The sequence below is a fragment of the Populus alba genome, chromosome 5 (assembly GCF_005239225.2).
Source record: "Populus alba chromosome 5, ASM523922v2, whole genome shotgun sequence".
In the NCBI taxonomy this organism is placed as follows: Eukaryota; Viridiplantae; Streptophyta; class Magnoliopsida; order Malpighiales; family Salicaceae; genus Populus; species Populus alba.
In genome coordinates, this window is record NC_133288.1 from 9,440,718 (window position 1) to 9,454,564 (window position 13,847).

At 32.2% G+C, this 13,847-nt stretch overlaps 3 protein-coding genes across 4 annotated transcripts; 2 read left to right on the forward strand and 1 right to left on the reverse strand.

The window, feature by feature from the left end:
• The first annotated feature begins 303 nt into the window (after nucleotides 1-303).
• Nucleotides 304-2,107, forward strand: LOC118029838 (putative F-box protein At1g32420). The gene is made up of 2 exons (XM_035033782.2): nucleotides 304-632; nucleotides 760-2,107. The coding sequence occupies exons 1-2, from the start codon at nucleotides 556-558 to the stop codon at nucleotides 1,976-1,978; spliced, it is 1,296 nt and encodes a 431-aa protein (XP_034889673.1). The 5' UTR covers nucleotides 304-555; the 3' UTR covers nucleotides 1,979-2,107.
• A 2,915-nt stretch (nucleotides 2,108-5,022) lies between these two features.
• Nucleotides 5,023-5,753, forward strand: LOC118029837 (uncharacterized). Its single transcript, XM_035033781.2, has one exon. The coding sequence runs from the start codon at nucleotides 5,080-5,082 to the stop codon at nucleotides 5,623-5,625; it is 546 nt and encodes a 181-aa protein (XP_034889672.1). The 5' UTR covers nucleotides 5,023-5,079; the 3' UTR covers nucleotides 5,626-5,753.
• A 150-nt stretch (nucleotides 5,754-5,903) lies between these two features.
• On the reverse strand, nucleotides 5,904-10,167 carry LOC118029836 (uncharacterized). Of its 2 annotated transcripts, none has more exons than XM_035033779.2 (7): nucleotides 9,741-10,167; nucleotides 8,575-8,943; nucleotides 8,453-8,483; nucleotides 8,205-8,275; nucleotides 7,918-8,093; nucleotides 7,263-7,343; nucleotides 5,904-6,242 (listed from the first exon to the last, which is right to left on the reverse strand). In XM_035033779.2, exons 1-7 carry the CDS (start codon nucleotides 9,849-9,851, stop codon nucleotides 6,182-6,184), a joined length of 900 nt encoding a protein of 299 aa, XP_034889670.1. In that variant the 5' UTR covers nucleotides 9,852-10,167; the 3' UTR covers nucleotides 5,904-6,181. The 2 variants fall into 2 exon arrangements, with proteins under 2 accessions (XP_034889670.1, XP_034889669.1); XM_035033778.2 differs by having other exon boundaries at nucleotides 8,575-8,978; nucleotides 9,741-10,166.
• Nucleotides 10,168-13,847: the final 3,680 nt, after the last annotated feature.

Here is a 13,847-nt window from a genome sequence, read left to right on the forward strand (position 1 = left end):
TAGACTGGGCCAACCACCGAGCCAGATCTAAAAACTATGCTAACAGGTATACTAGTTAGAGCATTTTTTTCAAAATAATTTAATTTTCCAAATCAATCTACTTTTATAGTATAGAATTTATATAAAACTTAAAAAGATTAGTATATTAAAAAAAATGATTTATATATAATAATATCATTGATTTTATTTATATATTTGCTTTTTATTTATTTTTAGCACAATATAATAATAAATAAAGTAATAAATGGACTTAGATAATATCCCAAGTCCACTCCTTGCATTTTGGCTTCGTGGGTATATTAATCCATTAGAATTAGTTGTCATTGCTTTCTCTCCAAGTATTGGAGTTGACTTTTATTAGTATAATTTGAAGACGTGCTGTTATACGAATCCATATGTCTCAGTAATCTTCTTGTTTGAAGCGTAAAGGTCCTTCAAGCATAGTCTCTGGAGTTTTCGTTCCTTGAATCTTAATTTTCTTGTTCCAGCTCTAATTCTGTTGATTTTCTGCTTCTTCTTCCCTCCCGCTAAACCTAAATTGTGTTAGGGGCAGAGATGGCTCTTTCCTTAAGACGTTATGCGTGGCCATCCTACCAAAACTCAGATGATTTAGATTGCATTTTAAGAGAGAGGTGAGATTTTCTTATCTTTTACTTGTATCTATCATATTTGAACTAACTAAATCTTTTCTTGTGCAATTCTTAGCGTTTATGGTTAGATGGGCTGAGCTCATGGGTTTCTTTTTTTGTGATTTTGCAGAAGCCAAAAGGAACGAGAGATGTCAATAGCAATGGAAACCATGACAGGAGATCCTTTGCCTGAAGATGTGATCATTGAGATTTTATCACGTTTGCCGGTGAAAAATCTACTGCAGTTCAAGTGTGTGTGCAAATCATGGTACGCTATTATCACAAGCCCTAATTTGATATCCAAGCATCTGAGAAATTACTATGACAAAAATGACAGTGACTGTCTCCTAGCTCAGTACTGCGTAACCCAAGCGGGTGAAATTGCTTCGTTTGAGTTGTTGGTAGATGAAACACCAACAAGAGCTTTATCGTATGGATCACTGCATCTTATGCGCTTCCATAGCCCGTATATCTATGGTCCTTGTGATGGAATATTTTACATGTACGGGCATTTTTATGACTTTCGTGCTCTGTGGAACCCCGCAGTTAATGAATTGAAGACCTTACCTCCGATACCCAATCCTCCATTCAGTTTTTCTTACAGCCCTGGATATGATGCTTATGGTTTTCGATTACATCCAGTAACTAAGGATTACGAGGTGATTGTCATGAGAGAGTATTGGAGAGAAGAAGAGGGAGCATGGGAAGACAGGTATCCTTTAAGTGTATTCGTCTACACGTTAAGCAGTGATTCTTGGAGATATTGGGGAGATTTGTCTCGTTATTATCATTTACATAATAACAAATGCTACATTTGTGTGAAAGGAGTATTCTACTGGCTGGGATCATATGGAGCGTGCGGAGATCCCGAAGTGGCCATTTATTTTGACATGGCTACGAACGTATGCCAAGAGATACAGCTACCAGATTATGACAAGTCCTATAACTGTGAGAGTCTTGCAGTGTACAAAGACTCCATCGCTCTGCTCGTCGTTCAAGAGAGAGTTCTTCATGTATGGACATTGGACGAGAGGTGTTGGACCAAGACATTTGTTGTCGGGCCTCTTTTGGGAGTTCAGTATCCAGTCGGGCATTGGCAGAACAACACGATGATCTTGATGTCCGACTCTTATGAATTACTCTTGTGTGATCCCAGAACCCAGGAAATAACTGGTCTTGGATTTGAGGGGAGAACAATACGGTGCGTAGGAATTTTTGCTTACAAGGAGAGCCTGGTTCCGGTGAAGAATGGACATGAGGAAGCTGAGACAATATCTGATGGTAAAATCATTTGCTCTCCTTTTCTCATGGATCCAGATTACGAAGAGGCTCTAAAATTATTTGATTAATGTTGTATGTATTGCGCTATCATAATTAAATATTTTACCTCTTCTGAAAATGTATTTTAATTCTTTCTTATTGTCCATCTTTTCTAGAAAATTTTAAAAAAAATGACTTAAGGGAGCCAAAAGGTAGGGTTACACGCAAGTTCTATCCAAATATAATGGAGTAATAATAATAATAATAATAATAATATAATAATGATAAAAGAATGCATGCTGTGTTGTTGTTGATTGTTTGTGAAATTTTCTTTCTTGTGTTGATCTGAGATTTATAGTATTATAATTTTTGAACGAGCTGCTTCAGATTGGGTGTTACCTGCTACATCTTTCACTCAATTAATCTACAAGGATGCCTAACTATATCTACTTAACAATCGTCTTCGAAAATCCTCCACTCTTGCCATCAGATTTTTTATTTATTTTTTAAAGTATCTAAAAAAACATTAATTTGATTTTTATTTTTAAATGAAAAGTAGCTTAAAATACAAAAATAAACACTCTCTACAGCTCCAATAATAACACCCTCAATACCAATAAAAAAAAACTTGACAATATGAATCCTCAATGTTTATCAGCTTGAGCCACACGCAGTACTATTGAAAGAGTCTTCTTGTCTTTTCTTTAGTTTCCTTTTTTTCTCTCTCTCATTTCTCCTAAAATTAAAATATCAAATGCAGGATTATTTTTTTTATTGGTGCTAGTTTGCTATAAAACTTTTTTTAAACTATGCTAAAGTATGGGGTAGGGTTGATAAATTGTGATTAAGATATAAGAATTTGAACTGAGTGTGAATATTAATTTGGAATTTTTATATATATGGAGATTTAAATTTTTAATTAGTGATGTGAATATTAATTATACTGTTTTTGAATATCAGTATGTATATGTATATGTATGATATATAATTGACCACGACAACAATAATATATGTTTAATTTATAAATCAACCGTGATGGAGGAAAAATATGTGTGTGTGATTTGTAATCAACTACAACGTTGGTAATTTACATGCGAATTTTAAATCAAACATAATAACAGACATTTGTATGTAAATCATAATCAACCACAACGATAAAAAATCAATGTGTGAATTTTAAATTGATCACAACTTTAGAATTGATAAGATATTTTCTGAGCCGGCCACAAGTATTAATCGGTCACATGAGTGGAGGATATAAATCTTAAAAGATATTGGGTTAATACTTATTTGGAACTAATGAAAAATATGTACAAGGAAGACATAATATTAAAATAAATGGAATAAATTCGATATAAACATTTTGAGAATGAAAATAGATAAACGAGCAAAATTGAGCCAAGAAATCATAAAGGTTGAAAAATATATAAATGAATATAAGTGTAAAGCATATAAAGATAAAAGGTATATTATTGATGTGCTGGTGATATAATAGGGGTTAAAGTAAAATAATAAAATTGATTTTTTGTATTAAAATGAAATATATGTGTAATAATTAAATCGATAGTGATGACTGACGTGAAATCTTAAATCTTTCATTATCATTACCCCATTTTAATTTTAATTTTTTTTTTAATATATTTTAAAAAATATAAAAATTCTAAAAAATTATGTTTTCAAGGCAATTGAACCAATTACCAGCAATTTCATAATTTTCAATCATTTTACATCTTGTTTTTGTGTTTATAAATCTTTTTAAAATTAAAAATTAAAAAAAATCATCAAACACATTGCATTAAATACACTACATGAGCGTGTTTGGAAATGTGATTGTGATAGATTTTTAAAATGTTTTTACTTAAAAATATATCAAAATGATATTTTTTATTTTTTTTAAAAAAATAATTTTGACATTAGCATATCAAAATGATTTAAAAACACCAAAAAAATTATTAATTTAAAATAAAAAATAATAATTTTTTCAAAATATAAAAACAAAAGTACCTTAATGCATTAATTGCAGTGGCAATAAAAGAAGAATACATGTAAAGGAGGGGAGGCAAGTACGAAAGAGAAAAGTGTTCCCATATTTTCTGCTCATCTGCACCCATACACGCCGGAGTCATAACCATAAATCCGGCGTTAGGATCAAAGGTAATGGATCTAGTGTGGGGACCCAAGGAGTTTAGGTCATGCGTAGAATTCAATTCTCATGGGTCATATGTTCAAGATCCAATTCTCATGGATCTTGTCTTTAGACCCAAATTGTTTGAGTACTCCATTAGAATCGAAGGTAATGGATCCTATGTTCAAAACCCAATTCTTTTGGGTTCTATGTCAGAATTTTAGGTTCAAAGATCTTTAAATTTCTAAATATTATTATTTGTATTATAAATATTGTTATAATACATTTAGAATAATAAATGTTTTAAATAAATTAATTAATTTAAAAATATTTTATTAGGCACACTTTGATATAATAAGCTCAAAATAAGCTATTATTTTGAGAGTTAATGGGGATTAACGTATCCTTTTGATTTTTCAAGCATTAAATATTAGTGCTGCTATATCCTATCATAAGCAAAATAACCCTACAGGGTTAATGTTTAAATGATCAAGGAAGAGGGTATGCTTAAATGATCAAAAACAGGGGTTTGACAATTTTACTCATCACATGTTGTGATCGGACCCGATAAATTTTATTGAGGCTTTTTTCATGAATATTTTTTAATATTTAAACCAGGTTTTATGAGTTTGTCAAGCCCAATAAACTAACTTATTGATATGATTGATAAAAATCAATGGTTATAATTAAAAGAGTCCAATTTTAAAATTGTCAACTCATGAGTATTATTTAAAGGTAATAATTGAAGATTTAAAAAAATTAAATATTAAAATAACTAGTTTCAACCTTCTAACCGAGAATTTAACTTATCGCAGTTAACCCGAGCATAATTGATAGTAAGAGATTAGAGTATTGAAAGCGAATTTGAGAATCCAGAGAGAGAGAGAGAGAGAGAGAGAGAGAGAGAGAGAGTCAAAGAAGTCAAAAGGCACATTGCTTTCATGAGATGGTATCACATGATAGGTCATCCCACAAAAAGAGACGTGGATGCTTACGCTAACACACAGCAACCACAGATAAAAGGGATAAGCTTTGGAGAGCCTGCCGTTGCCAGGAAGCATAGCAATGGAGACCAATATCCTTCCATTCCTTCCTTCAAAATCACCTCCATTAACCATCCCCATCCACTCAAACCTTTCAATACTAACACCACCACCAGCAACAACCAGAATACAGAATCAGCTTTGCTTCCTTCGCCGGCAACGATCTTTGAGACTTAATGCAACCAACAGCACCAGCAGTGATGAGACACCACCAGCAGCTCAACCACCAACCATCACTCCACCAGACACAGTGGAAATCAGGTTTAAAAGAGGGTCAAGGAGGCGAACCAGAATGCAGAAAGGGGATGGTGGTGTTGGCGTTTCACAACCTGTACAGGCGCAAGCTTCAGCTCCGAAGAAGTGGGAAGATATGAGCCTTTCAGAAAAGGCTATTGAACTCTACGTGGGAGAGAAGGGTATGCTGTTTTGGCTCAACAAATTTGCTTATGCTTCCATTTTCATTGTGATTGGAGGTTGGATACTCTTCCGGTTTGTAGGGCCTGCTCTCAATCTTTACCAGTTGGACACCGCTCCTCTTTCCCCTTCCTCCATACTCAAGGGCTCATAATCAAGATAGCATTCCATGAATGAAAAGTGGGAGTGCTCTTTTTGCTCTGGTTTCTAGAGATTCTTTTGTTATGAATCGAATATGTAATCAGTAATCACATTACATTAATAAAGCATAAATTTACTCCATCCAGTTTCAACAAGTTTGCTTATGCTTCGTTGTAAAGTTCCAAAAAAAGTCTCAGCCCTAAGAAATGAGCAGATACATGGAAGGAAGGAAAAATAGGTGCTTCAAAATAATAGCATTAGACGAGGAAAGTTACCATTCATAGGAACCAATACGCAAACCAACAAATGATACTTTATTACTTCAGTTGAGAAAACAAGCTTTGAATATGGAATGGAAGACACACTCACACAATACTGCTATAAAATAAGAACAATCATGCTTGCGTTATTTGTCCTTTAAATATCACAACCGCTAATTTCTACAGTGTCTAATCGTATGCCTATACGACTTCCATTTTTCTATGACCAGACGTTGCACAAAACTGAAACAGAACAAACAAAGGGCATTGCAAGCTACAACAGTCTAAATCCTCGACAAATTTGCAGTTTTACACAACATTGACTGGCTGGGGAACTGGCTGAGCGACCACATCTCTTTGCGTCTTACACCTGCAAAACAATAGAGAAATTTAGCCGAAATATAATGATATAAATACTAGGGGGGGGGAACCATTAAGACTGCCAAAGGGGCCTTCGGTGAAAATTTCAAACACTAGTTCTTTCAAAAACAATAGGCAAAATATTGGAAAATGTAATTGACAGTTGTGCCCAATATTTCCCCTTGCACAGGGAGAAAGAATTTCTGGCAAATTGAGTGAATTATTACGGAAGCTGCCACAATCAATGAGTAAACACAAGTTACAATGAAGCCACTGAGCCAATAAGATGGTTTGCATGGAAAGAACGGATGGTCAGTCAATGGAGATGGGGATGAGGGTGGATTAGGATAATGAAAATACCAAAATTCCTGTCTCTCAAAAAGTAGAAAATGCAAAACTGCAATGTAACTTGGAAAAATGAACTAGCATGAGAACATTCAACAGCCCCAGGACCATAACAATACATGTAAACTTGCAAAAATGCAATGAGAAAGCAATTTGACTTGGAAGCAACAACAATACCTTATTTGCCTAAAGAGGCATGTGAAATAAAATCAAAGTTTGAAAGTTTTGTTCAGAAACAGAATTATTTCACGAAACTATGAAAGAAAATGCTTCACAACTGTTCTTTGGTATCACCAAGAAGAGTTGCCTAGCCTTAAAAACAGTACAAAACCAAAAAGAAGAAAGAAGAGGACAACAAACATGAAATACACATAGAACTATGAATTGAGTATGTCTGCCTGATAGGCCACCACAATATGATACATAATAGCCAAAACAATGGGGCCCAAGGTATCATCCCGGGTTCCCGACCAAGCGAGCAACCATGCAATTCATTACAACCACATTTCACTATCATCTTTAACATCAGAAAATGGTTTCACACAAGATTGAATGCGAGTTTTTTAGTAGGTGGTAAAATATGATATCATTACAAAATCAACTAGATAATGTCCATGGGCATCAGTTCAACATAAAGTTTGCTAAGTCGCGTTGTAGAACTACATAATATACTTCCGTTGCTAACCTGTTGCACTGTGCACGAGAAGCATAGTTGTGATTGTTGCAATTTGCACACATCCAATCTCCATTACGCCATTGCTTGGCTCTGCTATGCAAGGAAGGAATGAGTATTAGAACGTTAGTGAGAAAAGCCTTTTTCAATCTCATTGTATAATTCGGTGCATGCTGTATGTGCAAATATAAATACTTGCATTTTATATTTATCCACACTCTATGTTATATTACCCACACTCTACATTAGGCTAAATAGAGTACTAGATTTAGTCTTTATGCTCAACTTCTAATGTTCCAAGTGATTCATCATTCTGTCCACATTTCTTTCAAGTTATTACCTTTATTATCAAATTGACTCAACAAAGTGATAAGCATGATTAAATTTTGTTGATTAGTTTATTACTTTTTCTTTTATTTACAAAGATCCAGTGTGCACCTTACAGAACCAAGATCGTGGAAGTGATATCTAGATAGGTTCTAAATTCAGTATTTCATGTGAAGTGTAGTCACTCACTCAAGAATGAACTTGAACTTCAGCACTTGGCTTCAAAAGAGTTCTATCATTGCACCAAAGAATGGCCCTTTTCCAGTTTAAATATCATCTCATTATTCTGTGTGGTCAGCTAATTTGATATATAGGTAGGAGCAACTCCATAAACATTTACCCTTTTCCAAGGAGAGCAGGCGTTGTTAATTGAAGTGGAACTTGCACTGGTGCTTGCCAATTTTGAGCTAGTTCTGTACTATAAGTGGGATAGGAAACATAAACTCCTGAACTTTGGTCACCGTTGGTCCCTGCCATTTGATTGAAGCTTGGATATGGTTGTGGTTGTCCATCTGTCTGTGAGGAGCAACAACATAATAACAGAAAGAATAAGGGATTAACTGGTGAAACCATGGTTTGGATAGATAGAATAACAAAAAGAAGTGCACCCAGAAGATAATTCCATACATTTCCAGAATTTAATCTTTTGTTCTCCCAGTCCTGGAAAAATTCCTGAGATGCCAATCGCTTTGTTCCCACTGTGTTGTGTTAGAAAGGAGGAATAAAAAGATAGTATATATAAATCACAACAAAACAATACATTCATCATTTGCTTGCTTTTTCCTTCCAGTCATAATAGATAACAAAACACGCAGCACAGTGTTTCCAGCATAATTGCTAGCTGCTATGCAATGAAAAAAACAATTGAAGCATACCTGGTGGCAAAGAAGCATTGCACTTTTTGCACTGCACATTCACCAAAAATTGCATCAGATATAAGATGATATAATCCAAAATGGAAGTGAATATCTGAGAATAATTGGGAACATGATAATACCTGTGCACGTGAAGAGTAATTGTGGAAGCCACAACTGCATAGCCAGTCACCATTTCGCCATCCTTTAGGAATTGGAGGAGGAGGTTGATTTAGAGGGTTTGCGTATGGATGTCCAGACATCTGTTTTCCATTCAAAGGCCAAGTAGAAGTCTGCTGAACTCCATAATTATCAGCCCCTCCTGCAGACCAGCTTGAATTCAAGGGTACTGGTTGCTGGAGAGCACCATTTCCCTCGAATCCAATATTCAACCTTTGGTCTGGTCCTCCAGGGCTCCTAGCAAAATAATGTGAATAAGTTGGGAGAGACACTCCAGGCATTGCAATTGCTGGCATTGCCGCTACCTCCTTTGGTTGCCCACACTTCTTGCACTTTTCTCGTGATGCATAATTGTTGTTAGTGCAACCTATTGATCCATTGCCCAACACACACGCAACCCACATTGCAGCCATGAAGATGGAAATGAAGCCATGTATACGCACACCAACCAGTTCATCCCAATATACCAAAAAAAAGAAAAACACACACAAAACAAAAACCACTCAACCTAATTGATAGCAAATTTTTCATCTCAATCACACAAAACATAACAACCACTTAATCATTACTTTTTATCAACAGTCGCTAGAAAAGGGGGAAGAAAAGACAAAGGTATCACAAAAGAAGATGAGAGAACGAGCAAACAGCATGCAAAAAATATATTTAAATCGAGTCCCAAAACTTCAAAAAGCGATTCTAAAATATCAACCCTATATCTTCATCTACAGATTAATCATAAAGACTAATTTAAATTGTCTAGCTACTTACCCCTGATTAAGAAACGCGAGAAAACAATTCAACTACCTAGCAATCCCTTGAAACCTAAACCCCAACACACCAACTCAAGTCCCCAAAACCAAACTATCCACGAAGAAGAAACCTCAAAACCCAAAAAAATCAATACCCTTTAACAGAAAAATAAAGCCCCAACTAACACCAATAATCAGATGTTCAAATCTTTAAAACACCATATCCATAAAAAAAAAAATGCTTGATAAATATCCCAACACCCCATAACAAGAAAAAATGACAATAAACACCAATTCTAAAAGGTACAGATCTTCAAGACATGTATCCATCATAAAGAAGCTGATGTTTATAAAGCACACGTAGATAAAGGGTAACTAACCAGTGCAGATCCAATCACCAATACGAGGGAGCCATTTAGAGTCAGGAGGGGTTTTGTTATCAACAAGAAGTCGAGGTTGTTTGCATCTATTACAAAAAGATCGAAACGCATAGTTTCTGTTTTGACATCCACTGCACTCCCAATCCCCTTCTCTTCCTTCTCCCATATTCTCTGTCTTGGTGAAGCTAAAAGGAAGAAGAACAGAAAGGCTTTGATTTTGTAAAGAGGACTTGTTATGTTAGGACATAACCCGGTCCTAGCTTGTTAAGTTGTCGTTACAGAGAAGAGAATTTGTGTTATTGATTCGATGATGTCTTTTGGGGTTTGGCCAGCGAAGAAAGGAAGAAATCGCAGATGTCAAGAAGGCAAAACTTTTGCACGTGTGAATTTGTGTTTTACCTTTGGTGAACTATTAAATTTTAAAGCCAGTGCATTTATCCCATTCTTCTATGCATTCTCTATAATATCCCAGCCAAGAGCTGGAGGGATGAATGGGCTTTAAGGCCTAAAAGGAATAGTGACCGACATGAGAGCTAGGTGTTGTGGAAAAAATATTTTTTTTTATTAAAATTAATTTTTTAATAATTTTAGATTATTTTTATATACGGAAGTTAAAAATAAATTTAAAAAAAATGTTATATTAATGTATTTTTAAATAAAAAATAATAATTATTATTATAACATAAAACATATATATTCTAACAACATTGTATAAAAAATTATTCATACTTTACCTAATCATGCCTAATAAAAAATAAATGGGTGGGTGTGCCACAGATTTTTTTTTTTTTAATGGCTGGTAGAAATGAAATTGGTAATATATAAAATTAAAGTTTATTTTTAAGAAAACTAATCATTTCCTAATTGAGTCACTGTCAGTCAAGCTATCCATATTTAAATTTGTGAGTTTACGTTTCTCACAATCTATCCTTGAAAATAACAATACGAGAAAAAAACAATCAATGTGATTTTAGATAATCTTTCCACGTAAATGAATAATAACCTCAGTATTCGTGCTTCATCGTAGAACTAAAATATTTTAAAAAATAAATTAATGTTCAAATTTAAAATAGAAAAAAAAATATCATAAAAATGATCGGTCATGATAAATTTGTAATTACTGTAATCAAGTTCAAACAAACCTGGGATATTTTATCAAACTTGCGATCTAGATTATAAAATTAAAATAACCGAATAAAAAAATAAAAAGAGCTATAAAGGTATTTTTAAATATATTTATATTAACTTTTCAAACCTATAACCTAAATCATTAAACCTGAAACACCCAATATGTACAAACCATGAAGTCTAATTCCCAATCAATCAAATATTGAAAGATAAAATTGGATTAAAAAATTAATTATATAAAAATATTTAAAAAATAGCAATTAAAAGAATGAGGATTAAAATTAAAATACAAAATGAATTTTAAATTTGATTGAAGGGTGAAATTGAAAAGAAAAATTAATTTAAAAAGACAAAAAATCAAAATAATAAGGGTCAAAATTGATATATAAAAAAATCAAAATAATATTTTGTTTGAATGATAGAATTGAAAAGAATAATAACTTTTATAAAAGAGCCGATGAAAAAAATAAGAATCAAAACAATGATGATCAAATTAAAAAAAAAACATAATACCATTAATTTTGAATTAAATGATGAAATTAAAAACAAATAAAAGTTTTACAAAAGGATCAAGGCAAAAAAATTATAAATCCAAAGAATAAAGATCAAATTGAAAAAAATATAATATTTGGTAAATTGAGATTGAATGATGAAATTAAAAACAAGTAAAACTTATACAAATAATCAGGACAAAAAATTAAAAATCAAAAGAATAAGAATTGAAGTTGAAACACCAACAACTAAGAAGGTCGACTGTAATTTTCAGGGGATGAGAGAGAAAAGAAAAGGGGAAAGGTCCACTGGTGATAAATCAAACAACTACTAGAGACACACGCCACACCAACAGGATGAGAACATGGTTGCACTTCTAACAATACAGTGAAATGGCATTTTTGAATACTGGAAAGTGTTGCATGCTTTGCCTCAAGTGTGCCTCCCACACACTTTTAGATACTTCACTCATGCACTTCTTTTTTGTTTTTTGTTTAGGGTGTAAACTCTTTTGGGTGTGCCACAAGTATACATCCTTTTTTTATTTAGTTAAATATTAAAGTGTTTTTGAACTTATTTTATATTACAAAAAAATCATTGTGAAAAGATGAAGAAGCCCTTTAACTCCAAGTTTTTTTTAAGGGTATTTTTATTATTTTACTGTGCATTTTAATTATTTATTATTTATTATATTTGTAAAATACCAAACAACCCCTTAACTTAATTATAATAGAGAAAAAAACTATTGTGGAACTATAAAAATACTCCTTGACACCATGTTTAATTTTATTTTGATCGTTTCACTATTCAATCAAGTTATAAAAATATTTATTTTTCTCACTCTATTTGATAATAAAAATTGAGTCACGTGAAAAGATTTTAATGCTCTTTAAAACATATGTTAAGTTTTCTAGATGAAGAGACAAAAATATCACTACACTAATGTTTTTGATGTTTAGAGCTATAGTGTTTTCCAAGAGGTTTTAACTATTTTTTAATAAATAATATTGTTGAGATAAAAATTTTATTTAAATATAAAATTATACAATTTAAAATTATGTATTTAGTGGTCAATAAATAACCCTTTTTTTTTTCATGTTCCTTTTTTATAGCAGTAGAATTATTTTGAAAAATTAATAAAGGATTTGAGTGTAACAGTTGTTTTTTAAAATATTTTTTACTTGAAAATATATTAAAATAATATTTTTTTATTTTAAAAAATTATTTTATATATCAACATATCAAAACTATCTAAATATATATAAAAAATCAATTTTAAATAAAAAAATCAAAAATTTTAAAAATATAATTTAAACCAAGTTTCCAAAATCTACATGCAATTCTCCTAGCTCCCCCATCCTTCCAACCAAATTCTAAGTGCTTTGCCTCGTCAGTGACAGTGATAGCACAGTACAGTAAGAAGCAGCCTCTTCAACAACTCTATAACCTATCGTGGCTATCTTGAATTACAAGTCCCAACTTTTTATAGATCTTGAAGAAACCAAGAGGCAAGAGCACTTGAACCTTCCATTGATTGATTGTTTTTTCTACTTCTTTACAAATTTTGAATTAAAAATCAGAAAGGAAGGCACTTGATTAATCAATCTAAATTAACTAGTAAGCAATCTTTCCACTTCACTTGCCTTTCTCCTCGTCAGGAAATTCCCAGGTTAACATGAAGTGTAGACTTATTGCAGTGAATTCAATGCAGCACTCCAGTAAATGTTTAATGCTAGGATTGTGTTTCAATAAATAAAGTATCTTACACTAATGATTGATCATTCACAACAATAAATTTTCAGCTTGATTATATTTTAAGTGCATCAATAAATAAAGTATCTTACACTAATTTTGTTAAGTATAAACTAAATACATGTTTAATGCTAGGATTGTGTTTCAATCTTTTATGCAATTTTCTATACCTGCTTAGAATACATGCTAGTATTTTTGTTTGGATTTGCAAGTTTGCCTTGGGATATAATATACATGCTTATATACTAAATATTTATGCTCGGAGTCCAGTTTTTAGACAATAATCTTGAGGATTTATTTTGAATTAGTATTTGTTTGGTTTATTATTCCTTTTGCTAATTAGTTTAATTGTTAAAGAGATTATTTACAGCTTTAATTTTAAGTTCAAGTTTATCTTTTATCTAGTTTGTTATATTTAAGCAATTTATTTAAATAATATTGAGTTGATGCATGTCGTTTATCCTTTTGAACAAAACAATTAAAACTATGCTTAAGTTTATCATCTAATCTTTGATTAGATTATAAATGTCATTTTGCAATCTTGTATGGTATGTTCATGTTATTTGTTTAGACAAATATATTAATATGATGCATGTTAAAAAGATATCTTTTGAACATAAAACATTAACCCGTAGTTAATATTAGCTTGTATATTACAAATATTTTCTTTGTTAATTTGTTTAAGTTTTGTAGTTATTTTAAAGTTTATTTTATACTTGCTTTTAGAAAATCAAA

Coding starts and splice junctions, on each gene's coding strand:
- LOC118029838 (XM_035033782.2), top strand. CDS start 556: ATGGCTCTTTCCTTAAGACGTTATGCGTGGCCATCCTACCAAAACTCA. Junction 633..759: donor GATTGCATTTTAAGAGAGAG/GTGAGATTTTCT, acceptor GTGATTTTGCAG/AAGCCAAAAGGAACGAGAGA.
- LOC118029837 (XM_035033781.2), top strand. CDS start 5,080: ATGGAGACCAATATCCTTCCATTCCTTCCTTCAAAATCACCTCCATTA.
- LOC118029836 (XM_035033778.2), bottom strand. CDS start 9,906: ATGGGAGAAGGAAGAGAAGGGGATTGGGAGTGCAGTGGATGTCAAAAC. Junction 8,276..8,452: donor CAATGCTTCTTTGCCACCAG/GTATGCTTCAAT, acceptor AACACAACACAG/TGGGAACAAAGCGATTGGCA. Junction 7,344..7,917: donor CCTGCTCTCCTTGGAAAAGG/GTAAATGTTTAT, acceptor CTTGCATAGCAG/AGCCAAGCAATGGCGTAATG.